This window comes from Leucoraja erinacea, chromosome 1 (genome assembly GCF_028641065.1).
Source record: "Leucoraja erinacea ecotype New England chromosome 1, Leri_hhj_1, whole genome shotgun sequence".
Lineage (NCBI taxonomy): Eukaryota > Metazoa > Chordata > Chondrichthyes > Rajiformes > Rajidae > Leucoraja > Leucoraja erinaceus.
Window position 1 is genome coordinate 114394436 of NC_073377.1, and position 25393 is coordinate 114419828.

Genomic DNA, 25393 nt, shown 5'->3' on the forward strand with positions numbered 1-25393 from the left:
AGCTTTTCACAGTGCGCCGGTACACGTGACAATAAACTTAAACTAAACTAAACTACATAGTTCCATGAAGGTGGCGTAACAAATAGATAAGTTGGGCAAAAAGGCTTTTGGCATGTTGGTCTTCATCTGTAAGAGTATTGAGTATAGGAGGTGTGTAGGAAGGAATTGCAGATGCAGGTTTACACTAAAGATAGAAACAAAATGCTGGAGTAACTCAGCGGGACAGGCAGCATCTCTGGATAGAAGAAATGGGTGATGTTTTGGGTAAAAACCCTTCTTCTGAAGGGAAAGATTTAATATGAATCTGACGGGTAACCTTTTCACACTAAAGATGGTGGGTGTATGAAACAAGCTTACAGAGGAGGTAGTGAAGGCAGGGACTATTGCAATGTTTTGGAAACAATTAGACAGGTGTGGGCTGAAGGGCCTGTAGGAAACTATTCTCTGTAGACACAAGGAACTGCAGATGGTGGTTTTGAAATGGAAGATACAAAGTGCAGAAGTAACTCAGGTAGCATCTCTGGAGAACATGGATAGGTGACGTTTCAGGTTGGGTTCTATGTTCTATGTTCAGTAGACCTGGAATGAGGGATAGCTGAAATGAATCTCATTTTCTTTATCTCCTCCGTTTCCTGGCCAGATAGCCGTGGTGTTTGGAGGGATTGTGATTAGTCCAGGGGAGGTTGTCAGTTGCCTACTCATCTTCGCCAGAGATGCTGCCTGACATGGTGAATGACATCAGCACTGTCTGCTTTGTTCTATGTTCTATGGTGGTGTTATGGAATAGTAAAGCAGGAGCAAGGGGCTGAATGGCATGTCCATTTTTCAACTTATATTGTTATGAATTCTAGTTATTCCAGAGCAACACAGTGGCACAACTACTACAGTCACTGCCGCACTGCACCAGAGAACCGGTTTCAATCCTGCCTATGTGAAGTTCGCACATTCTCCCTGTGTCCACATGGGTTTTCTCCAGTTTTCTTCCACATCCCACAGACATGTGGGTTTGTAGGTTAACTGCCCTCTGTTAAATAGTCCCTAGTATGAAGGCAGTGGTTAAGATTACAAGTGGGATTGCATAGAACTAGTGTGAACAGGTGATCAATGTTCAGCATGGACTCAGTGGGCTGTAGGATCTGTTTCCATGCTGTTTCGCAAAACTTAATTTCTAGTCAGTTGACATATTCTGATTCTTCCATCCATAGTGTGGCAGCTCTGATGATGAGAAAACCCAGCCTCCGCTTCCAACATCTCACGGAAGTTTGGCATGTCCCCAGCTACTCTCACCAACCTCTACAGATGCGCCAAAGAAAGCTTTTATTCGGGATGCATCACAGCATGGTTTGGGAGCAGCTCCATCCAAGACTGCAAGAAATTGCAGCAAATTGTGGATGCAGCCCAGACCATCACACAAACTAACCTCCTCTACACTTTAACTCCCTCTACACTTCATGCTGCCTCGGCAAGGCCACTTGCATAACCAAGGACAAGTTGCACCCTGACCACTCCATCTTGCCATGCAGGTACAGCAGGCGGTGAAGAAAGCTAATGGCATGTTGGCCTTCATAACAAGAGGAGTTGAGTATAGGAGCAAAGAGGTCCTTCTGCAGTTTTACAGGGCCCTAGTGAGACCTCACCTGGAGTATTGTGTGCAGCTTTGGTCTCCAAATTTGAGGAAGGACATTTTTGCTATTGAGGGGCTGCAGCATAGGTTCACAAGGTTAATTCCCGGGATGGCAGGACAGTCATATGTTGATAGAATGGAGTGACTGTGCTTGTATACTCTGGAATTTAGAAGGATGAGATGGCATCATTGAAACATATAAGATTATCAAGGGATTGGACACGCTAGAGGCAGGAAACGTGTTCCCAGTTGGGGGAGTCCAGAACCAGGTGCCACAATTTAAGAATAAGAGGTAGGCCATTTAAAACAGAGATGAGGAAAAACTTTTTCACATAGAGAGTTGTGAGTCTGTGGAACTATCTGCCTCAGAAGGCAGTGAAGGCCAATACTCTGGATGCTTTCAAGAGAGAGTTAGATAGAGCTCTTAAAGATAGCGGAGTAAGGGGATATGGTGAGAAGGCAGGAACGGGGTACTGAATGTGAATGATCAGCCATGATCACAGTAAATGGCGGTGCTGGCTCGAAGGGCGAATGGGCTACTCCTGCACCTATTGTTTATTGTCATTGTCTATTGTCTCTCCAATCAGGTAAGAGGTACAGAAGTGTGAAAATGCGCTCCTCCAGATTCAGGGACAGATTCTTCCCAGCTGTTATCAGGTGACTGAACAATACTATGGAGAGCAGTCCTGAGCTTCCATGTACCTCATTGGAGACCCTCAGACTACCTTGAATCTGAAGAAGGGTTTCAGCCCGAAACATTGCCTATTTCCTTAAATGCTCCATAGATGCTGCTGCACCCGCTGAGTTTCTCCAGATTTTTTGTGTACCTTGAATCGGATTTTACTGGACTTTACCTTGCACTAAATGTTATTCCCTTATCATTTAATTTAGTTTAGCTTAGTTTAGTTTAGAGATACAGCATGAAACAGGCCCTTCGGCCCACCGAGTCCGCACCGACCAGTGATCACTCATACACTAGGTCTATCCTTTACATTAGGGACAATGTGCAGAGGTTTATTAACCAACACACCTGCACATCTTTGGAAAGTGGGAGGAATTAAGATGGAACCCAGGTGTCTGGCGCTGCAAGACAGTCACTTTACAGGGGCCCCACCATGCAGCCCCTGATGTATCAACACAACATGGATGGCTCGATTGAAATCATGTAGTCGTCCCACTGACCGGTTAACACACGACGAAAGCTTTTCACTGGACCTCGGTACACGTCGTAGAGCCATGGGGTGATAAAGTCATGCAGCGCAGCGTGGAAACAGGCTCTTCAGCCCAAATTGCCCACACGGGCCAACATGTCCCATCTACACTAGCCTCACCTGCCTGCGTTTGGCCCTTATCCATCTCTTGACAATAAACTAAACTAAACGAAAAAAAAGTACCAATCATCGATGATGCATTATTGATCAATGTTGGAAGAGTTCAGAGGAAGAGAGCGAGAGAGCCGAATAGGGTCGGGAGCAGCAGGGAGATGAAAGTCCCTCGCACCAACAAATCAGGATGCACGCCCGCTTGCCGAGATTGGGACGCGCCTGAGCCCGAGTCATTGCAATCTGCTCCGGCAGAGCATCCTTCAGCGTTCGGTGCCCTCGCCTCTACACGACCTCGCCTCTCCAACCAACGACAAGACAGCGATGTGCTGATAGACCGAGCAATTAATACAAGAGGAGGGAGGGAAGGAAGGAAGTCAACTTGTGCAGCGTGCGGCTGGAGGTTGATGGTTTTGCTCGTGAAACAGACAGGGTGAAGACGATTGCTCGCTCTCCCTCTCGCACACGGTGACCATGGATATGTTCATGAAAGGGCTTTCCAAAGCCAAAGACGGGGTGGTGGCAGCGGCAGAGAAAACAAAGCAAGGAGTGGCAGAGGCGGCGGGGAAGACCAAGGATGGGGTGCTTTACGTGGGTAGGTAGAACAGCAATCGTGAAATACAGCTTCAAATCCCTCCAAGGTGATGTTTTTCCTGGAGCGGGTATGGCCGTGGAGGAGAATACTCCGTGCGGGGAAATCACAAGAGAGGGAGGATAGTGTGGAGAAGGATGATGATGGTGGAAGTCATTGGAAAAAAAAGAGCATCAAGTGTCTGGCGAGGATGGACAATAATGTCCATAGTATTTAGCTGAGAGTTCGCGCTTTCTAACTGCAAGCTGTTGGGTAATTGTAAATTGTCACTGCAAGCTGAAAGGTAATTGTAAAAAAAGAAAGCTCCCTCTCTCTCTCTACTTGGGGTCAAAGACGATTTAGTCCCCCCCCCCCCCCCCGTCTGGAAAGACTGCATTGGGTGGGATAAGAACTGAGATCCCAAGGTCAGGGCTCCTGGTTTAAGATCAGAGGGAAACTCGAAGTGAGTTACAGAAAATAATAAACAGGATTTTATTCCACCTAAAGGGATTAACATAAAATAAAATCTGATTTTCTTTCCTGGCCAATTACAATATTTAAAATGAAATCCTAGATTTCAATGTTAGAGGGGTTTTGTGTTATCGTCTCCCACGTTGAGCTGTGCGGGATAACATTACTGCTCCCCGGCGGTGGTGCTTTGTGAAGGGGGTTTGGAGGAATGTGGTAATGGCGCGTTTAACCCTTTGCTGTCCTGCGTGGTGGCTGTGGGCTGTCTTTTTGTTGACCCGAACGCGACATGACCCCCACCCCCTCCCCACCTCACCCCTCCAACCCTGGATCACCGCAGTCACATCTGTCAGGGCGACCCTTACTACAAGTCTTGATCTTAATCTGCCTTCCGTCCTCCCCTCCCCACCACCAGCAGCCCTCACGCTTGCTTGCAGCGCCTTGGGGATCTGATGGGGGAAAGTGAAAGGTTGGGGGGGAGGGGGAGAGGAATCAGTTCACTGATTTGTGACATTTTTCCAAAATGCTAACGGGGCTCTTTATTTTGCTTTAAAAATGTATTTATTTTCAGGCTCCAAGACTAAAGAAGGGGTGTTTCACGGAGTGTCCTCAGGTATCACCGACTAATAGTTTCTAGATGTCTGTGCTTGTCCCTTTGTGTGTGCTGGTCTCTTTCTTGGTGTTGGGGCGAACATGATAGGGAAAGTCCGTTCAGCCCATCTAGTGCATTCCCTCAATGAATGCTATTGGTTGCATTATCCCCCATCAACCTGCCTTTCTTCCTTAGAACATCCATAATGCAAGATAAATCTATCTTCAAGTCATCCAGTGTTGAGAGGAATAAATAGGATAAATGCCTTTTACCCAGAGTAGGGGAGTCAATAACGAGAGGACATCATCAGTGTAATAATGGGAGGGAGAGGGGAGGGGGGGGGGGGGGGGGGGGGGGGGGAGGGGAGGGAGGGAGGGAAGATTTAATCAAAACCTGAGGGGCAATTTTTTTTTTAGACCCAGAGGAGGTAGTTGAGGCAGGTGCTATCACAAAATCCAAAAATCATTTGGACAAGTATATGGATAGGGTGGGTTTGGAGGGATATGGGCCAAATGCAGGCAGGTGAGACTAGTGTAGATATTGGGCTGAAGGGCCTGGTTCCATGCTGTATGACATTATGACCCAATGACTCTATTACTATGATCCCCACACACCGAAAGACCTTGGAGAAGGTTTCTCTCATCCCATCACTATCCAGGATCATCTTGAGAAACCTTACTCTAACATTGTACCTCTTCCCAAAAGAGAGATTCCTATTCCCTAACTTTCCACTCAGATCCTTTAATCATACAACACCAATGATCCACATCCATAATTTACCCTGAAGGGAATATAGGCGGTGTCTATGCAAACTGCCCTTGTAAATCCATTTCAAGTGCAAGGTGCATCAGGAAGAGTATTGATTTTATTTCCCCACAGAGTCGCACAGTGCTTTTCTTCGATGTAGACTCTCACGTGGGGAAAGAGCTAACAAGATGTTCCAACTAGTCATATTGGACTTTGTAGCTCTTACAGTGTTGCTGTTGCAGATGTCAACTAAGGTTTCAAAGGCTCATTGGCCTCTGTAACTATCAGCAGAACCACATGTGTTCATCTTTGGTGTTTCACTGGTGTTGTGATCCATAAAGCAGGTGAGAAGAATGGATGTGTTGGGCTGAATTGCCAGCTGCTTGCTGTAAGATAGAAACATAGAGTGCTCTAGAGCCAATGGTTCTCTTGTCACGTATGCATAGAGTTGTTCAACGTGAAAACAGGCCCTTTAGCCCAACATGCCCCATCCACACTAGTCCCACCTGCCCGTGCTTGGCCCAAAGCCCTCTAAACCCATCCCATCAATGTATCTGTCCAAATGTCTCTTAAATGTTATGATAGTACTTTTTACAAGCATTAATTATATGTAATTCGTTGTAATGCAGGGCACCACCAACATTAGTGAGATTAGAAGGTAAAGTGATTTGGATTAGTGCATTAAGATTGGATTTTAAAGTACATATGCACTGTGGAGGCATCTACCTGGCTGTGTGGAGCTCTCCATGGTACCAGTGCCAAACAAGTACTGATTAAATCAAGCCAGTAGGTCAGTTCTTTGATATTTATGTTTCATCTGTTAATTCCCTGAGGCCATGTCTTGATGTAAATACAAATTAAGTAAAAACAGACTGAAAAGAACAAACTTCAACAAAGATGTCATTGCAAAGAATAATTAATTTATTAGATTTTGACTTTTCAGGGTTGTGACCAGAATCAATGGGGCAGCATCTTGCAAGTCAGACCGTGGGCTACTGTGAAATAATAATGTAGAGGGTCAGAATGGTGATACATCATCTGCACTAGATGTTTAACATGGACACAGGGATCTGCAGGTTCTTGGTTTCTTGGTTTCCTGGTCCTCCAAAAAATATTCCAAATGGAATTTAAAATGTATGTTTATTAAAAAAAAATAAGATACAAGGATTTGCAGATGCTGGTTTATAAAAAAAAAAAGACACAGTGCTTGAGTGGGCATCACTGACCCTGTGAGTGAGGAGTGAGTCTACTCAGCACTCCCAGCTCTGCTCAGCTCCACTCAGCCCCCTGATTGTTGCTGCTGCTGGGGTGGGGGAACGGTGGAGGAGGGGGGGTGTGGACAAGACATTGCTGAAATGCCTCATTCCCACCCAGCAGAAGATGCCTGCAGCAGCGAACAAATCCACCCTCATCCTTCCCACCAGTCTCCCAAATGCCCAATCATTTGTCTAGGGTGTCCATAAGTCAGGCATTCATAACCCAGAGAGGACCTGTTCCCCGGACTAGAAATCCGAGTTCATATCCGAACCAGAGAAGCTACAGGCAGGTGGCACATTCGAGTTGCTGCCTTGCAGCGCCAAGAGACCAGGGTTCAATCCTGACTACGGGTGCTGTCCCTATGGAGTTTGTATATTCTCCCCGTGACTGTGTGGGGTTTCTCCAGTAGCTCCAGTTTCCTTCCACTCCAAAGATGTGCAGGTTTGTAGGTTAATTGACTTTGTAAAATTATAAATTGTCCCGAGTGTATAGGATAGTGCTAGCGTCCGGGTGATCATTGGTCAGCACTGACATGGTGGGCCGCAGGGTCGGTTTCCACGCTGTATTTCTAAAGTCTAAAGTTGCCTATCGTTATTCTCCATAGATGTTGTCTGACCTGCTAAGTTACTCCAGCACTTTGTGTCTTTTTTTCCCCCAACATTTGGCATCTGGTTTGACCAAGAATGCTCTCAAATTAAAGCACTCTGACTTTAACCAAGGCTGATCCGTATGATCCTTATTTAATAAAGTAGACATGAGGGAGAGTGAGGAAGCATTTCAACCCCCCGCCCCCCCCACACACACACAACGCCTAATAAGTTATTAGGGGGGGAGGGGGGTGAAATGCTTCCTCGCTCTCCATCATGTCTGCTTTATCATTGGTTATGTGACTAACTGCTGTGCAGAATAGTGGGCTCAATACATATTTGGAGCAGAACGATCGGTGTGTCAAGCTGTATCGGAGAATTACGAGCTAACGAGACATTGACCCGAGGCAATGTTTCTCTTCGGCTTCCACCTGCCAGCTCTGCCCATTAATTCGGCCTCTCCACTCGCGAATTTGGATGCAGTGGAGGTTATACAATATTCCCCATGTTTCTTCTTGCGATCGTTCTTCAGCAGAAACGTGGAATCCGGTTGATTTAATTTGAAATTAAGTCCCGAGTACAGCACTGTGCAGTGAAAGGGAGATAAGAGAATATGTGAGCAAAATGATGTTGTGGCGAAATGCAAAACCTTCGCAAAAATCAAAGGAGTCTCTTTGCTTTTTTTCCCCCCTTCATCACTGGGAATGGAAGTTATGATTTTGCTAATGTGCCTTTGAGAAAAACTGGATGCGCAAATTGTGATGGTTTAAGCCCCACTATGTGCTGGTGAAACTTGGATTATTTTTCTGGAGTGCTGGTGGCTGAGGGGAGAACTAACAGATATACACAAAAGTATGAGATGCAGTCAGAACCAGGGTGGGACTGTTGCAGTCTGGAGGCCACAGGTTTAAGGTGAGATGGGCAGAGTTTAAAGGAGTTTTGCGGTCCACGTTTTTATGGGTGGTTGGTGCCTGGGACCCGCTGTCAGTGGTGGTGATGGAAGCAGATACAATACTGGTGTTTAAGGGGCTGTTAGATAGGAGCATGGATAGACACACACGCACATACCCACATACATATATAATATGTGAGGAAATTGAGAGAGAATATCTACAACCAGGAACTGTGTGACAAAGATTGTCTTGATCTGATAACTGTCCCATTAAATTATAAAATAGAGGTAACTTCATCCACCAATTTTATTATCTGTGCTTTTGTTTCTAGTGTTAATGCTCTCACAAAAAAACCTTTCAGAGAAAGTAGAACATGAAACTCAGGTGATTGTAGATTTTTGCAGGGAATGTGTAAGGGCGACTTGATCTTTTTGTCAATGAGGCTGCTAATTGTGAATTTATAATAAGGTCTGGCAATAGGTCAAGAGTTATTGGTAACCAATAGAATCGATTCTCCCACAGAGGACCAGGGCATAGAATTGAACGCAATTGTTTCTGAAGCAATGCACATAAATATTTAAAGAATATAGTTTAGTTTATTGTCACCTGTATCGAGGTACAGTGAAAAGCATTTTGTTGTATGCTAACCAGTCAGCGGTAAGACAATACATGATTATAATCGAACCATCCACACTGTACAGATACATGATATAGGGAATAATGTTTAGTGCAAAATAAAGTCCAGTAATGTTTGATCAGAGATACTGTAGATATGAGGGTCTCCAATAAGGTAGATCATAGCTTAACACCACTGTCTCGTTGATGATAGGATGGTTCAGTTGCCTGATAACAGCTGGGAAAAAAACTCTCCCTGAATTTGGAGGTGTGCAGTTTCACACATCCATACCTCTTGTCTAATAGGAGAGGGGAGAAGCGGGAGTGAGCGGGGATGAGGTAGCATGAAGATTAGGTTACCGAGCTACCATCCAGTTGTCTAAACTATTGATCCAGGGATGGAAGTTCAAATCCCAAAGCAGCTGCTGTGGAATTTCAGCCCAATTACTTGAATAAATATATCAATAATGGCAACCACAGATGTATTGGATTGCCATACAAGCCTTAATCAGAGTAGATTTACTAAGCAGGGCCTACATGCGACTCCAGATTCATCAATGTCTCTTAATTCCGGGGTTGTCAGGACAATAACTGTCAGCATTTCCAGTGAGGTTCAAAACCCCATGAACAAGTAAATATATCAAAGATAAGACATACGCCAATGCTTGTTGTTTGGCTGAATTTTCCTGTCCGTAAGTCAGAGGAAGTGAATTAGGCCGTTTGGCCCATTGATTCTACTCCACCATTCAATCATGGCTGATCAATCTTTCCCTCTCGACCCCATTCTCCTGACTTCTCCCCGTAACCTTTGACACCCTTACTGACGAAGAACCTGTCAATCTCTGCTTTACCATTACCCAATGACTCGGCCTCCACAGACGTCTGTGCCAATGAATTCAACAGATTCACACCCTCTGACAAAATGAATTCCTCCTCATTTCCTTTCTAAAGGTACGTCCGAACTTTTTACCAAACATTTTTACACAGAGAATGGTGAGTATCTGGAACGTGCTGCAGGTTTCTTCCCACACTCCAAAGAAGGCTTATAGGTTAATTGGCTTCTGTAAATTGCCCTGTGTGTGTAGGATAGTGCTAGTATACGGGGTGATCCGCTGGTCGGCGCGGACCCGGCGGGCGGAAGGGCCTGTTTCCACGCTGTTTCTCTGAAGTATGAGAGATACAGTGTGAAGTATCACAGGGAGAACGTACAAACTCCATACAGACAGCACCCGTAGTCAGGCTCAAACCTGGGTTTCTGGCACTGTTAGGCAGCAACTCTACCGCTGCACCATCGTGCCACCTCTCTTCCGGTGCGGGTGGCAATTGTTTGCAGGACATACCTCCTTGTCACCCTTTATAGAAGTGCCTCCAGTTGACTCCATATCCTTTCAAAATAGGGCAGCCATTCAAAGGCAGCAACACTTCAGGTTCCCAACAAGGACCCATATTTTGGCCTGACCACTGAATATTGTCTCCCACATGTTTCAATAAAAAATGATGATTTCTCAACAACAAATGCTTACGCAGTTCTATTGTGATTAAACTATAGTCGGTAAACATACAAATGCAATTATAATGGATAAATAGCTCAATAGGAAACAAGTATTTACCTCGCCTATTGTCATAGAGAGACGGAGATAGCATGGAAACAGACCAGTCGGCTCATCAAATTCACATCAGCCGATAGCCATTCATTTACACTGATCACATTTTTTATTCTGTCCATATTCTCACCAACTCTCTTTAGATTCTAATACTCACCTCCACACATTTGGGGCAATTTGCAGTGTTCATTTACCCTACCAAGTGACATTGGTGTTGGTATAAGTTTATTATCATCACTTGAACTATGTTACTTTAGTTTAGAGATGCAGCATGGAAACAAGTCCATCATCCTGGCAAGTCCACGCCGACCAGTGATCATCCATTCACACAAGTTCAACGTTTTGCAATCCTCCACATTAGGGGCAATCTTACAGAGACCAATTATACTGCAAACCCATACTTCTTTGGAGAGTGGGAGGAATTCAGAGCACCCAGAAGAAACCCACACGGTCACAGGGAGAACATGCAAACTCCACACAGGCAGCAGCTGAGGTCGGGATCACCCTGGGAGTTTCTGGTGCCATGTGGCAGCAGCTCCAGTGCTGTGGGAGTAAGATGAACTGCCTGGGGAAATTCATGCAATCACAGCAAACTCCAGGCAGATATTGCACCCAGGTTGCTGGTGTTGTGAGGCAGCAGCTTGACCAGCTTTATCACCTGATTATGAAAGTACAGGTCCACCACCAATTTTATATCAACTGATCATCCGGCACCGCCTTTAATCAGGACAAAATTACGAGAACGCACTTAAAATTTCTTGGGCGGCCACAGATGGCATTGTGTGTAGTGCGTGCTTTTTCAGGACATGTCCTTCCATCCTGATAGAGTTATTTATTTACTTCTGCAGTTGTTGGTGGTGATCCCTCGGTGAGCTTATTTTGTTTATATTTATCCCTAGCTATGGCTTCTAATCCAGGTCCAAGTGACAGACATGATATCACGCATAAGCACATTTAATTTACAATTAATATTTGTTTTATTGAAGTTTCTAGCAGTCCATGGTGCTTTATAGACATGGGTGGGGTATAATTAGTGGGCCAGAGGTGTTTTGTTGTATTATTATTATGAGGCCTCTGTTGGTCCGGCAAAATGGATAATCCGGCAAGCTCAGGAACCAAGGTGCAGAATTTAGAAGATTGAGGGGGGATCTTATCGAAACGTACAAAATTCTTAAGGGGTTGGACAGGTTAGATGCAGGAAGTTTGTTCCCGATGTTGGGCAAGTCTAGAACAAGCGGGTTACAGTTTAAGGATAAAGGGTAAATCTTTTAGGGCTGAAATGAGAAAAACATTTTTTACACAGAGAGTGGTGAATCTCTGGAATTCTCTGCCACAGAATGTAGTTGAGGCCAGTTCATTGGCTATATTTAAGAGGGAGTTAGATGTGGCCTTTGTGGCTAAGGGGATCAGGGGGTATGGAGAGAAAGCAGGTACAGGATACTGAGTTGGATGATCAGCCATGATCATATTGAATAGCGGTGCAGGCCCAAAGGGCCAAATGGCCTACTCCTGCACCTATTTTCTATGTTTCTATGTGCAGGGAAATCAGTGATGGACATGTAGCGATATTTCCATATTCCTACTAGTCCTTCACACATTCAATAAACTCAGTGCTGCAGCCCATCATGCTACATTTTGTTTGATTTAATTAAAAATATCTCCTCAAGGGCATTCAGTGCTCCGGAAATAGGAAGTAATAATCTGCAACCATTTCTTCGCCAGTAACAGTCAGGAAAATATTGGAAGTTGAATGATAGAAGATTGATTCGGGGAGACGAGTGAATTGAGTTTTGGAGGACCATGCTCAGCGGAGGACTTGACAACATTATCCTCTGTTGGGATCCTAAAAAGGGAACAATTGGCCTGTATGAAAAGTTGAGTGGCAGGAAGCTATTTTTCCAGATCCCCCAACCGGGTACACACACATTTTCCCACCATCTCCCACTACCCATCACCCTGTTCATTTCCCCCACCTCCTTACATCCATCCGCCACCTCTCCCTTCTCAGGGCACTCAGTTTTCCTCTCTTCACACTCCACCCTGCCCTCATCCATTCATTTCCTTTCATTGGGCTTTACATTTCATTACATTGTTTTCCTTATGTGATGTTGCTTTGTCTCCTTTCTATATCTATCCTTTTCATTGTCCACACCCATCTGTCAGCACCCCCCCCCCCCCCCCCCCCCCCCCCCCCCCCCCCCTCACCTCCCCCTCACCTGTATCTATATCTATTGCTCGCCAGACTTTGCCTCTCTTCCAGCTTTCCTCCACCTATTCCATCTGAAGAAGGGTCCTGACCTGAAATGTCGTCTGCCCATTTCCCTCCACAGATGCTGCCTGGTCCATTTGAGTTCCTCCTACACTTAGGTTTTTTTTTGCTCAAGATTCCTGCACCTGCAGTTGCCTGTGTCTCCAAACTTTTCAAATCATTGCTTTGTGGGATTAATCCTGTTAGACATGAGCCAATACGATATGCTTAGTTCTATTGCTATCTCAGTTGAGTTTGACTTGACGAGCCAAAAGCACTCCGTTCTCTGGTAGGACTTCACTCTGTATTGTTTCGACCACAAGAGCAATGTTCCGACCAACATACCAGTATAGATAAGATGGATGTGGCTGAGAATGGCCTCAAGGTTGGATTGCAAGGAAGATCAGGGGCTATGTGGAGAAGGCAAGAGAATGGGATTGAGAGGGAAAGATAAATCAGCCATGATTGAATGGCAAAGTAGATTTGATGGGCCGAATGGCCTAATTCTGCTCCTATCAATTATGAGCATGAACTATCCTGGGACTGCAGCCCATCTTGCCTTGAAGGGGGGTGATTATATATAACAAACTGAAGAGCAAAGGGTAGTTCACAAAGAGGGACTTTAGGACTAAAGCAACACACCAGCAGAAGATGATATGTTTATGAAAAGACACAAAATGCTGAAGTAACTCAGCAGGTCAGGCAGCATCTCTGGAGAACATGGATAGGGTGACGTTTCATATCGGGACCCATCTTCAGACAGAATGTATGGCTGGGGAAAAAGAAAGCTGGAAGAATGGAGGTGCAGGACAAAGCACGGCAGGTCAAAGGTGAACACAGTGAAGGTAGGGGTTTCGATAAGCATGTGGTTGGACAAAACCCAGAGATGAACACACACAAAGTGTGAAACAAAAGAATTATGGAGTTGCAAATTGTCAAACTCAGAGGATTGATAAGGTTTGAATTGTGTAGCTAGAGGAAGGAATGGAGGGAGAGGGGAAGGGAGAGATGGGTAAGGCATGTTTAAAATTGGTAAGACGGTAATGTCTGAGATGGTATGTGAATGCCAGGTCAAATTTTCAGAGCAGCCAGCAATTGGGATGAAGTGGTAGATGCCAAAACTGAAACTTGATCGAGTGCCCATTTTCTAATACTTCAGTGGATCTATCAATTTGGGTGGATGAATTAATCATGATCATAAGTAATAGGAGCAGAGTTAGGTCAAGTCTATTATAGCAAGTCTATCTACAATTCAATTCCATTTAGAGCATAACCTACAGTACACCTTACCACTTGTAGCGATATGTGTTGGGGCCAAATATGATGTGTTGAACTGCTGCACCCATCATCCAAGTTATTAATGGTCGCATCAGCTGCCAACAAATCTATGACTAGAAATGCAGAATGGTACTGTATTGACAGAGGCCATTCAGCTCAACGTACCTGTGCTGAAATTTGAAAAGCAGTGCTTGCAGTATGCAACAACTTCCCAATTGATCCAATTAGAATGGTTTTCAGTGAATGAGTAAACATAGAAATACTGTAGGTAGTATCATTATATAGAAATAGGTAAATGGCTCTGGCGATTATGGCTCCACCCTTCCTTGGTCATCTGTTGTTGGCCCCGATTTGTTCTGGCCTCGTCTTACCATCAGTCCCCCCCCATCCACCCCCAACTTTAAGTGTTTGGGTTTTTGGGTCACCCATCCCATCCTGCGGGATTAACTGAGTGGGTCAGGCAGGCAGCATCTCTTGGAGGACGGGTCTGAAGGAGGGTCGCAATCCTTAACGTCGCCTATCCATGTCCTCCATAGATGCTGCCTGACCCTCTGAGTTACCCCAGCAACTTGTGTTTATTCATTCCAGCATCTAGTGTTCTTTGTGTCTCCAAAATAATATTAGTTTAGACACAGAGAGGTTGTGGCTGAGGGTCCATTTTCATGGGAAGGGTAATTTTCACAGATGTCTATCAAAAAGATAACATGATTGTTCTAGCAATGATTAGAGCTGTGGGATAGATATTGATCGGCTGTCTTTGAGCAGCAATACTTGGAAAATCTCTCTCCATTCTCTCTTCCCCCTTGAAACTTGTCTATCAAACCTTTGATCATGTGGCTTAATATCTGCATCACATTGCGTTTGTTAATGCACCTGGGAAAAGATCTTACTGGGTTTAAAGCGTTATATTAATGCAAGTTACTGTTGATATGAGTATTTGTAAATGATTGCATTGTCAGAATCATACAAATTTATAACAGAGAAACAGGCCATTTGGCCCCGGCATAGTTATGCTAGCCAAAAAACGAGTTTATGTGGTTAAACCCACGTCCTATTCTTGGTTGGATGAAGTTATTTAAGTGTCAACATAGTTCTTTGTTTTCCCACCACCCTTCAACCCTTCAAGGCAGTGAGTTCTGGGCCCTCACCACTTGTGGAGTGAATTAGTATTATTTAAAATCTCAGATCCCCTCTAACTCTTCTATCAATTAACGTACATCTGCCCACCATCACTGACACCTCTACCTATTTTGGTTTGCCCTGCCTCAGTCTCTCACACACAACTCAAGTAAATATTTCCTCATTCTCCTTTGGTGCAAAGAAACAAATAAGCCCTACTCTCCCCCCCCCCCCCCCCCCCCCCCCTCCCACCTCCAACAGAGCCAGTCTATAATTATAGCTATAATTTTGCAGCCACAGAGCCATTGTGAAACGGAAACAGGACCTTCAATCCAATGGAGCTGGCCACACCGACCATCAAGAACCCATTTACACTAATCCAGAACTACAAATGTTTCTGTTGTCCTCACATCACCAACAAGCCCTCTAGATGCCATCACTCACAGACACACTCGGGGTTCATGAGTTCATGAGTCATAGGAGCAGAGGTAGGCCATTTGGCCCATCATGTCTACTCCGCCATTCAATCATAGTTGATCTACCTATCCCTCTCAACCCCATTCTCCTGCCTTCTACCCATAACCGTTGACACCCTTAAGGGCCTGTCCCACTTTACGAGGTAATTCACGAATTCTCCCGAGTTTTCCCCTTGATTCAAACTCGCAGAATGTTTGTAGGGTCCGTAGGAGCTTGTAGATATATCGTAAACCAGCCGTAGGTACTTGGGGCATCCACCCGACTACTTTTTTACTCGTGGACATTTTTTATCAGGCTGGAAAAAACGTCCCGACTTACCTGATGCCCCGAGTACCTACGGCTGGCATAACGAGCCGCTACGATATATCTACAGACTCCTACGAACCCGTTACGGAACATTCTGCGAGTTTGAATCAAGGGGAAAACTTGGGAGAATTCATGAATAACTCGGGAGAATTCGTGAATTACCTCGTAAAGTGGGACAGGCCTTTTACTAATCAAGAATCTGTCAATCCCCGCCTTAAAAATACCCAATGACTTGGCCTCCACAGCTGTCTGTGACAATGAATTCCACAGATTCACTATCCCCTGGCTAAAGGAAATCCTTCTCATCTCCTTTCTTTAATTTACAGTGGGCAATTAACTTTTCATCCTGAATATCTTTGGGATGTGGGAGAAAACTGGAGCACATGGAGAAAACCCACACTGTCACAGTTGGCACTGGTGGTCAGAAATGAACCCAAGTGCTGGCGCTGTAAGGCAGCGGCTCGACCAGCTGTACCATTGTGTTAGCCTGATAACATTCTTGTAAAACTCCTCTGCACTCTCTCATGCTGTTGCGACACTTACTAAAAACAAACCCACTGGATAAGTGGTTTTGACGAGTGCACGGAACCATTTTTCTCTGTACAGATTACAACACAAGTGGATAGAAGGCATGTTGGGGCATTGAGTATGAAAGTTGGGATGAAATGTTGCAGCTGAATAAAACTGTGGTGAGGCCACAATTGGACGGTGTAGTGCAGTTCTAATCACCCCATTACAGGAAGGTATGTGGAGGTTCTGGAGACGGTGCAGAAGAGGTTCACAAGGATTTTACCTGGATTGGGGTGAATCAGCTACAAGGAGACATTGGACAAACTGACGAATGATCCCGACCTGAAATGTCACCAATCTATGTTCTCCAAAGATGCTGCCTGACCCGCTGAGTTACTCCAGCACTTTTTGTCCTTTTTGTGAACCAGCATCTACAGTTCCTTGCATCTACATGGACAAACTTGTATTGTTTTCCCCGCAGTATTGGAGGCTGAGAGGCGACCAGATAGAAGTATATAAAATTATGAGAGATACAGACAGGATAGATATTTATTCCACCCCAGGGTAGAAATGTGCATTATTAGAGGGAATACCTTTAAAATGAAAAAGGTACATTTTTTTACATAGGTGCCCAGAACACACAGCTAGTGGTGATGGTAGAAACAGATATAAAACATTTAAGAGGCGCATCGTCACAAACATGAACAGTCAAGGAATGGACGGATACATTCATGTGCTGGTGGATGGAATTAATTCAGATTGTCATCATGGTAAGGGTGTCAAAGATTATGGGGAGAAGGCAGGAGAATGGCATTGAGAGGGAAAGATAGATCTGCCATGATTGAGTGGCGGAGTAGACTCGATGGACCGAATGGCCTAATTCTGCTCCCGTGACTTAAGAACTTATGGTCAAACAGGCAGAAGGGCCTGTCCTTGTGCTGTCCTGTTCTGTGTTCAGTGTTTGATTGGAAAGCATGCCCTATCTTGAGCTGAGAGTGTGCAGTAAGTCAGAACGTCCCCTGTGTTTTTGTTTATCTCTGATCAGTGGCGGAGAAGACCAAGGAGCAGGCGTCGCTCGTCGGAGGAGCCATGGTGACAGGAATGTCCACAGTCGCTCAGAAGACAGTGGAAGGAGCTGGGAACATAGCAGCAGCCACCGGACTGGTGAAGAAGGAACAGCTCGTGAAGCAGGTTGGCTTTTCAAAAATTCATTTCATTTCTCCTTCCCCCAGGCTCTGATATTACTATGCACAAGACACACACTCCTCTCTGTTCTCGTGGTTGTGGTGTGGGATTTGTTAAATGATTTATCCATTTCTGCATCAGATTGTGTGTGTGTGTTTGACGTCACCAGCTTCTCAATCGAATCTCCTGGCTATGTAGGGACGCGCAAGTCCATAGGCTGCCGAGCAATATTGCTCACTGAATGCTTATATTAAAAAACATATCTCCGACATGGAGCTCAAAGAAGCTGAAAATACTAAGCTGGAATGTAGGCTGAATTATTTGAATTTGCAAATGCATCGGACCATGTGAGAATGTTTCACTCCCTGGTCTGCATCAACTAGTGTGCTGTGTTGAGCTGACAATTAATTTGGTCTAATTGGGCTCTTCAGTCCGAGGAGATTTGAAGCCTTGTAATCTCCAACCATCAGTGAGTTTTAGTGAATACGTTAACATGAGCTGTAGAAATCAGCACATTTTAGAAGCAGGAGGAGTTGGAGCAGAAAAGAAAAAGGGAAGATTTTCACAGTAAACATGGCACATAAGCAGGGACCACATCGTTACACCACCACGAGGGTGGCGCAGCGGCGCTGTGGTAAAGTTGCTGTCTTAAAGTACCAGAGACCATAGTTCGATCCTGACCATGGGTGCTGTCTGTTTGTACGTTCTCCTTGTGACCCGTATTTGTCTTCTCCAGGTGCTCCGGTTTCCTTCCACAATACAAAGACGTGCAGGTTTGGTGGTTAATTGGCTTCTGTAAATTGTAAATTATACCTTGGTGTAGGATGGTGCTAGCAGGGTGCAGGGTGATTGCTGGCCGGCACGGACCTGGTGGGCTGCAGGGCCTGTTTACATGCGATGTCTCTAAAGTCTAATGGAACAAGCCCTTCAGCCCACATTGTCAGTGCTGAACATGATGCCACCGTAAACTAATCTTATCTGCTTGCACATGATCCACATCCCTTCATACCTATGTGTCCATCAAACAGCCTCTTAAATGCCACTATCATATCTACCTCCACCACCACCCCTGGTAGCACGATCCAGGCATCCACCACCTGTATAAATAAACATTTGCCACACCTCTCCTTTAGACTAACTCCCTGTCCTTAAACCTTAGCCTTTGATATCTCCACCCTGATTGTCTACCCTGTCAATTCCTCACTTCATTTTATGTACTGCTTTCAGGTGTTCCCTCAGCCTCCAGAGAAGATGATCCAAGATTGTCCAACCTCTCCTTTATTGCTATTGAAATAGGCTTATTTCAGAGACAAAGGGAATTGCTACGGAACAGACAAGGATCATTTTCACTGGGGAGCATTTGACCAGGACTGAATATAATGCCTGCAGTGCCCTGAATTGGGAAACTCACACAGAATGAATGACACAAAACAATTTACATTGTCACTTAAGGCTGGTTTGTGACTATTGGTCATTTTTGATTCAGGTTCAAGTCAAGAGAGTTTTATCGTCATGTGTCCCAGACAGAACATTGAAATTCTTACCTGCAGCAGCACGGCAGATTATGTAAACATAGTATTCTGTAAACAATCTCACAAACGAGAAACACATTTTCAGTGTGTACACACACACACACACACACACACACACACACACACACACACACACACACACACACACACACACACACACACACACACACACACACACAAAACAAAAAGCCACACAGCAGAGCCATAAATGCAAAATCATATTTCATCTTCTTTATATTTTCTTATGACGCAGTAAGAGGCTGCCAATGAGTCTGTCAGCTCTTTCAGCAAGACCATCTGTTCTATCCTCCCCAATTATTTCCCAATCACCTAATTTTGCTTATGTGCCCATTAACCCATTTACTGCGGTACAGAGCCACAGCTGAGTTGCATTGAGTTTGATAGCCCTGTCCCACGGTGCGAGTTCATTCCAAGAGCTCTCCCGAGTTTAAAAAAAAATCAAACTCGTGGTAAGCACGGAGAATGAACGTACCGGGTACGTCGGAGCTCAGGGACGTCTCTTAGTGGCTCGTACCGCTAACGGCAGGTTAACGGGAAGACTCGCTAACGGCAGGTAACCACATGAAGACTCGTGAAGATTTTTCAACATGTTGAAAAATGTCCACGACAGCCCCGAGTACCGACGAGTGGCCATTAATGTAAATCTCCGAGTTCGAATCAGGGCAAACTCTGGAGAGCTCTTGGAATGAACTCGTACCGTGGGACAGAGCTACGAGTAGTTTATTGTCACATGTACCGAGGTACAGTGAAAAGCTTTTGTTGCATGCTGATCAGGCAGCGGAAAGACAATACATGATTTCAGTCGAACCATCTGCAGTGTACAGATACAGTCCAATTCTTAAGGGATCGGACAGGCTAGGTGCAGGAAAAATGTTCCCCACATTGGGGGAGTCCAGAGCCAGGGGTTACGGTTTCAGAATAAGGGGTAGGATATTTAGGACTGAGATGAGGAAAATCTTTTTCACCCAGAGAGTTGTAAATCTGTGGAATTCTCTGCCACAGAAGGCAGTAGAGTCCAATTCACTGGATGTTTTCAAGAGAGTGTTTGATTTAGTTCTCAGGGCTAAAGAAATCGAGGGATATGGGGAAAAAGCAGGAACGGGGTATTGATTTTGTTTGATCATCCATGATCATATTGAATGACGGTGCTGACTCAAAGGGCCTAATGGTCGACTACTGCACCTATTTTCTATGTCTATGTTTCTATGATAAAGGCAATAATGTTTAGTGCAAGATAAAGTCCAGTAAAGTCCTATCAAATATATTTTCAAGAGTCTTCAATGAGGTATTTAGTAGTTCAGGACCACTCTCTAGTTAGTAGGATGGTTCAGTTAAGGGCCGGTCCCACCAGCATGCGACTCCATGCAGCAAGCGCAACCTAAAGGGCCGCTCCCACCAGCATGCGACTCCATGCAGCAAGCACGACCTAAGGTGGTCGCTTGAGCCGTAATGCCTCGCGGGGCCGGTCCCACTTCGCTGGATCACCGGAGCGTATGGAGTTGTGTGGAGCTGGTCCCGGCATCGCGCGGGGCTCCGAAAAACTGACACTGTCCAAATATTCTGCACGGCAACGGCCCGCCGGCCCGCAGCCACCTCAATGCCGTACGTCACGCGTGAACTTCCCGCGGACTTCGCTCGCACTTCATGTCACTCACTCGACCTCCGCGCGCCCCCTGCTTCTGGTTTGGTCGCGCTTGCCGCATGCAGGTGCATGCTGGTGGGACCGGCCCTTTAGGTCGTGCTTGCCGCATGGAGTCGCATGCCCATTGGACAGGCCCTTTACCTGATAACAATGAAATTCAGTGGGTTAAGTTCAGCTTGGCTCTGTCACATCTAGTTTCCCTCTCACCTAATTCTCAGTCTGAAGAAGGGTCTCGACCCGAAACATCAACAGTTTCCTTTTCTCCAGAGATGCTGCCTGACCTGCTGAGTTACTCTAGCATTTTGTGTCTATCTTCGGCGGCTCTGTCAAAACCTTGCTTGTGGTTGGCATTGTACCAATCCAGGCAGATGGCAGTCTGCCCCACAGTTCTCTACAGGGCCTGCGATGTGGTGGGAGGAGGTGCCACTCTTTTAGAAGCAGGGCAAGTTAAATCTGTCTGCTAGTGCCCTGACAACATGTACAGGAAGGAACTGCAGATGCCGGTTTACTCCACAGATGGACACAAAATGCTGGAGTAACTCAGTGGCTCAGGCGGCATCTCGGGAGAAAATGATTTTTTTCCAGCATTTTGTGTCTATCTGCTAGTGCGCTGATTTGGATAGATAGTCCAGTTTAAGAAGGGTCTTGACCCGAAATGTCACCTATTCCTTAGATGCTCCATAGAAGCTGCCTCACCCGCTGAGTTTCTCCAGCATTTTTGTATACATTCGATTTTTCTAGCATCTGCAGTTCTTTCTTAAACAAGTTTTCAAGCCAGGGACAGTCACCTCCTTGGCAGTCATTGATTTCACATTCACTGCTCACCCATGTAGAGCCCTGGCACAATCTACTAACTACTAGGGCGGCACAGCGGTGCAACGATAGAATTGCTGCCTTACAGCACCAGGGTCCCAGATTCAATCTTCATTACGGGTGCTGTCTGCATGGAGTTTGTACGTTCTTCCCATGACCTGCGTGGGTTTTCTTTGAGATCTTCGGTTTCCTCGCACACCCCAAAGACGTACCGGTTTGTCGGTTAATTGGCTTGATATAAATGTAAAATTGTCCCTAGTGTGTGTAGGATAGTGTTAGTGTTAGTGTGCAGGGATCGCTGGTCAGTGTGGACTCTGTGGGTCGATGGGCCTTTTACTGTGCTGTCTCTCTGAACCAAACTAAACTAAAAGCCCATCATGCCATAGAACAGTACAGCCCAAGGACAGGCCCTTCGGCCCACAATATCTGTGCTAAACATGATGTCAAGATAAACAAATCTCATCTACCTGCAAATGGTCCATATCCCTCCATTCCTGCATACCCATGTGTCTTTTAAACACCACTATTAAATCTGCCTCTACCACCACCCCTGGCAGTGCGTTCCAGACACCCACCACCGTCTGTGTTAAAAATATTAGGTCAGGCAGCATCTCTGGAGAACATGGATAGCTGACATTTTGGGTCGAGACTCTTCTTCTGATAATGCTCCACATCTCTTTTGGGAAGCTATCCAATGCAATGTTGTTCTTTTCCTGGAGTGGAGATGAACGGGCAGCTCATGGTGTACAATGGCTCCATCATTGTTTGCTGTGCATGTGCCCACATTTGAGCTCCCATTGCAATGCTAACTGGGACCAAGTCATGGTCCTAATCTGAGGATAATGCATATTTATCAACACTGGGTTAGAAGTTTGCCCTTGCCACAGATGGCAAGAAACTCTGCATCTCGATACCTGCTGAGAGATTCTAACGGTGGTAGGTTTACGAACGTCTGCACATATGGTCTGCTGCTTGATCTGCTCTTGGCTTACCTTCTCAACCGTAAGTACTGTAATCGAGGCACTGAAAAGCAAGCATACCTTGAAACAAAAAGATAATACTCCACTGCCTTTCCAGCACAATGAATATTGAAGATTAAAGTATTGGAATTAGGGAAGAAATTTAGACCAGACTTTAGAGGTACAGCGTGGAAGCAGGTCCTTCAGCCCATCCAGTCCATGCCGACCAACAATCACCCCGTACACTAGCACCATCCTACACACTAGGGACTATTTACAATTTACAGAAGCTAATTAACTTACAAACCTGAGATAGTCATAAAGTGCTGGAGTAACTCAGCGGGTCAGGCAGCATCTCTGTAGAAAATGGATGGGTGACGTTTCGGGTCGGGACCCTTCTTGAAAATAAAAACCAGCATCTGGAGTTCCTTTCTACGCAACCTACAAACCTGCACGTCTTTGGAGTGTGGGAGGAAACAGAAGCACCCTGAGTAAACCCACACGGTCACAGGGAGAACGTACAAACTCCATACAGACTGAACCTGTGGTCAGGATCGAGTCCGGGTCTATGGTGCTGTAAGCTCTACCGCTGCACCACTGTGCTGCCCTAACAGCAAATTGTTTTTCTAAATATGCTGTCGGTGTTTGGACAATAAATGCCTTCGGATTTGAAGGGTTCCTGTAGTCACAGGCTTTGAAATGGTAAGAAGATGATTACACCATATCCTGCAGAGTTCAGCTTGGTATCCAGTTTAAATATGATTCCATGAAATCAGTGCATGAAGTGAACATAAATACTCCCGGATGTGTGTGGATACCAGAACCTGGTTGGAAATTGGCACGAGATTTGTTGTTTCCCTGGGCAATTCTCCACGGTGTCCTGGCCAATATTCTTCTTATTGTTCTGAGATTTAGGCAGATAAAAAACATTTCTAATTAAGTCTTGGCACGCTGGCATCGTCTCAGCCAATATTTATTGTTCAGTGAGCATCACGTAGACTACTCATGATCAACTTGCTTCTTGTTGTATCTTGTTAGGGTGCAATTTGGATGCAATATTTATTGGTATTCTATAATGTGTTAGGTAATACCCTGTATGTGTTTTCATACCACAAATCAGATATAATTCAATTGATGAATTATGAAATGCTATTTGTATTACGCATTAAGGGCGGCGCAGTGGAGCCTTGTATTAAGGGTGGTGCTGCGTTTAGAGTTGCTGCCTTATGTGGCAAAGACCCGGGTTCGATCCTGACTACAGGTGCGGTTCGTATTGAGTCTGTACGTTCCTCCTGCGACTGTGTGGGTTTTCTCCAGGTACTCCAGTTTGAATGAATAAATAAGATTATTGGCCAAGTATGTTCACATACAAGGAATTTGCTTTGGTGCTCCGCTCACAAGTGACAACATGACATACAGTGACAATTAAGAATGACACATAAAACATTAAACATTATTAATAAAACATTGATTAAACATGTGAATTAAATAAAATACCAGAGCAAAAGGAGGCTACATATTTTTGGTTATTGAGTAGAGCTGCTACTCGTGGGGAAAAAACGCTGTTATTATGTCTGACTGTGGCAGCTTTGACAGTCCCGGAGTCGCCTTCCAGAGGGAAATGATTCTAAGAGTTTATGGCCAGGGTGAGAGGGGTCAGAGATGATCTTACCCACTCGCTTCCTGGCCCTTGCAGTGTACAGCTCGTCAATGGAGGGAAGGTTACAGCCAACAACCTTCTCAGCTGATCGGAGATTCGGGGCGCACAGGTTTGTAGGTTAGAGATGATCTTACCTTAAGAACGCAGTCGGTGATCATTGAAATTAAGAATAATCACTTCTATTGGCTTTATTAAACAAATTAATACATAGCTTTAGTGTACAGCTCGACTTTTATGGAGGGAAGGTTACAGCCTCTCTAACAACCCTTCTCAGCTGATCGGACAATTTGCTGCAGTCCTCCCACACTAGCGGTATAGTTGCAAGCGCCAGCCCGGGTTCAATCCGGACTACGGGTGCTGTCTCTACGGAGTTTGTACATTCTCCCTGCATCATCATGGGTTTTCCCCGGGTGCTCCGGTTTCCAAAGACATGCTGGTTAGTAGGTTAATTGGATTCTGTAAATTGTCCCTAGTGTGCAGGATAGTGCTAGCCTTCGGGTGATCGTCTGTCGGTGTGGACTAGGTGGGTTGAAGGGCCTATTTCCACGTTGTATCTCTAAACTAAACTAAATGTGATTTTCGATAAGATGTGGTTCTTTGGAAACCAACTTTTTCATTACAGCAGAAGTATTTTTACTTTTCAGTGCTTTTAAAGCAAATTCTTTATATCCATTCAAGCGTGCCTTTTCTGTGCTTGGTCTTCATAATATTACCTTTGTAGGTGCTATTTGTTTGGGTGCTCTATGCCATAGTCATAAGACACAGGCGCAGAATCAGGCCATTCGACCCATCAAGTCTTTGCTGTTTGATCATGGCTGATCTATTTTTCCTTCCCAACCCCATTCTGCTGCTTTCTACCCAAAACCTTTGATGCCCTACTGTGCATCTGTGGTGATCAGTAGACAAGTTAGACCAGTTTGACAAGTATTGCAGCCATGTGAAATGCAATGATTATACTACAGTGATTCAAGTTTGTGATGTCCATGTGGTAGGTTACAGAGAAATCAGTTGCAAATAAGCACCAAAGTAACGAGACTCGGTTTCATGTTGTTTCAATTTATATCACTGTTGCCTCTTAATCATAAGGTTGTGTGCTGTGTAAAACATGCTAAGGTGATTTGAGATTTCCTGAGGTCATGAAAGGTGATCAGCTGAATAAATGATTTTCTTTTTTTTTCATCTCTCTCGTTACAATGTACATGCCATCTTAGAGCTCGGTTATTTTGCTCACGGTTACTTTGCCGGGCACAGAAAAGGATCACAGCCAGACGCTGCTGACACGGGGAACTGCAGATGTTGGGTTACAAAAAAAGATGCAAAGTGATGGAGTAAGACACAAAGTGCTGGAGTAACTCAGCGAGTC

At 45.1% G+C, this 25393-nt stretch overlaps 1 protein-coding gene across 2 annotated transcripts in view; it reads left to right on the forward strand.

Annotated features, from left to right (window-relative positions):
• The first annotated feature begins 3131 nt into the window (after positions 1–3131).
• LOC129700839 (alpha-synuclein-like) overlaps positions 3132–25393 on the forward strand; it is a 65415-nt gene continuing 43153 nt past the window's right edge. The window contains exons 1-3 of one of the 2 annotated variants that reach the window (XM_055641592.1): positions 3143–3541; positions 4557–4598; positions 17264–17409. In XM_055641592.1, the coding sequence (XP_055497567.1) occupies positions 3421–3541; positions 4557–4598; positions 17264–17409 (309 nt within the window). In that variant the 5' untranslated portion in view covers positions 3143–3420. Of the gene's footprint in view, positions 3542–4556; positions 4599–17263; positions 17410–25393 lie in introns of both variants that reach the window. The other variant, XM_055641601.1, reaches the window with a different exon arrangement.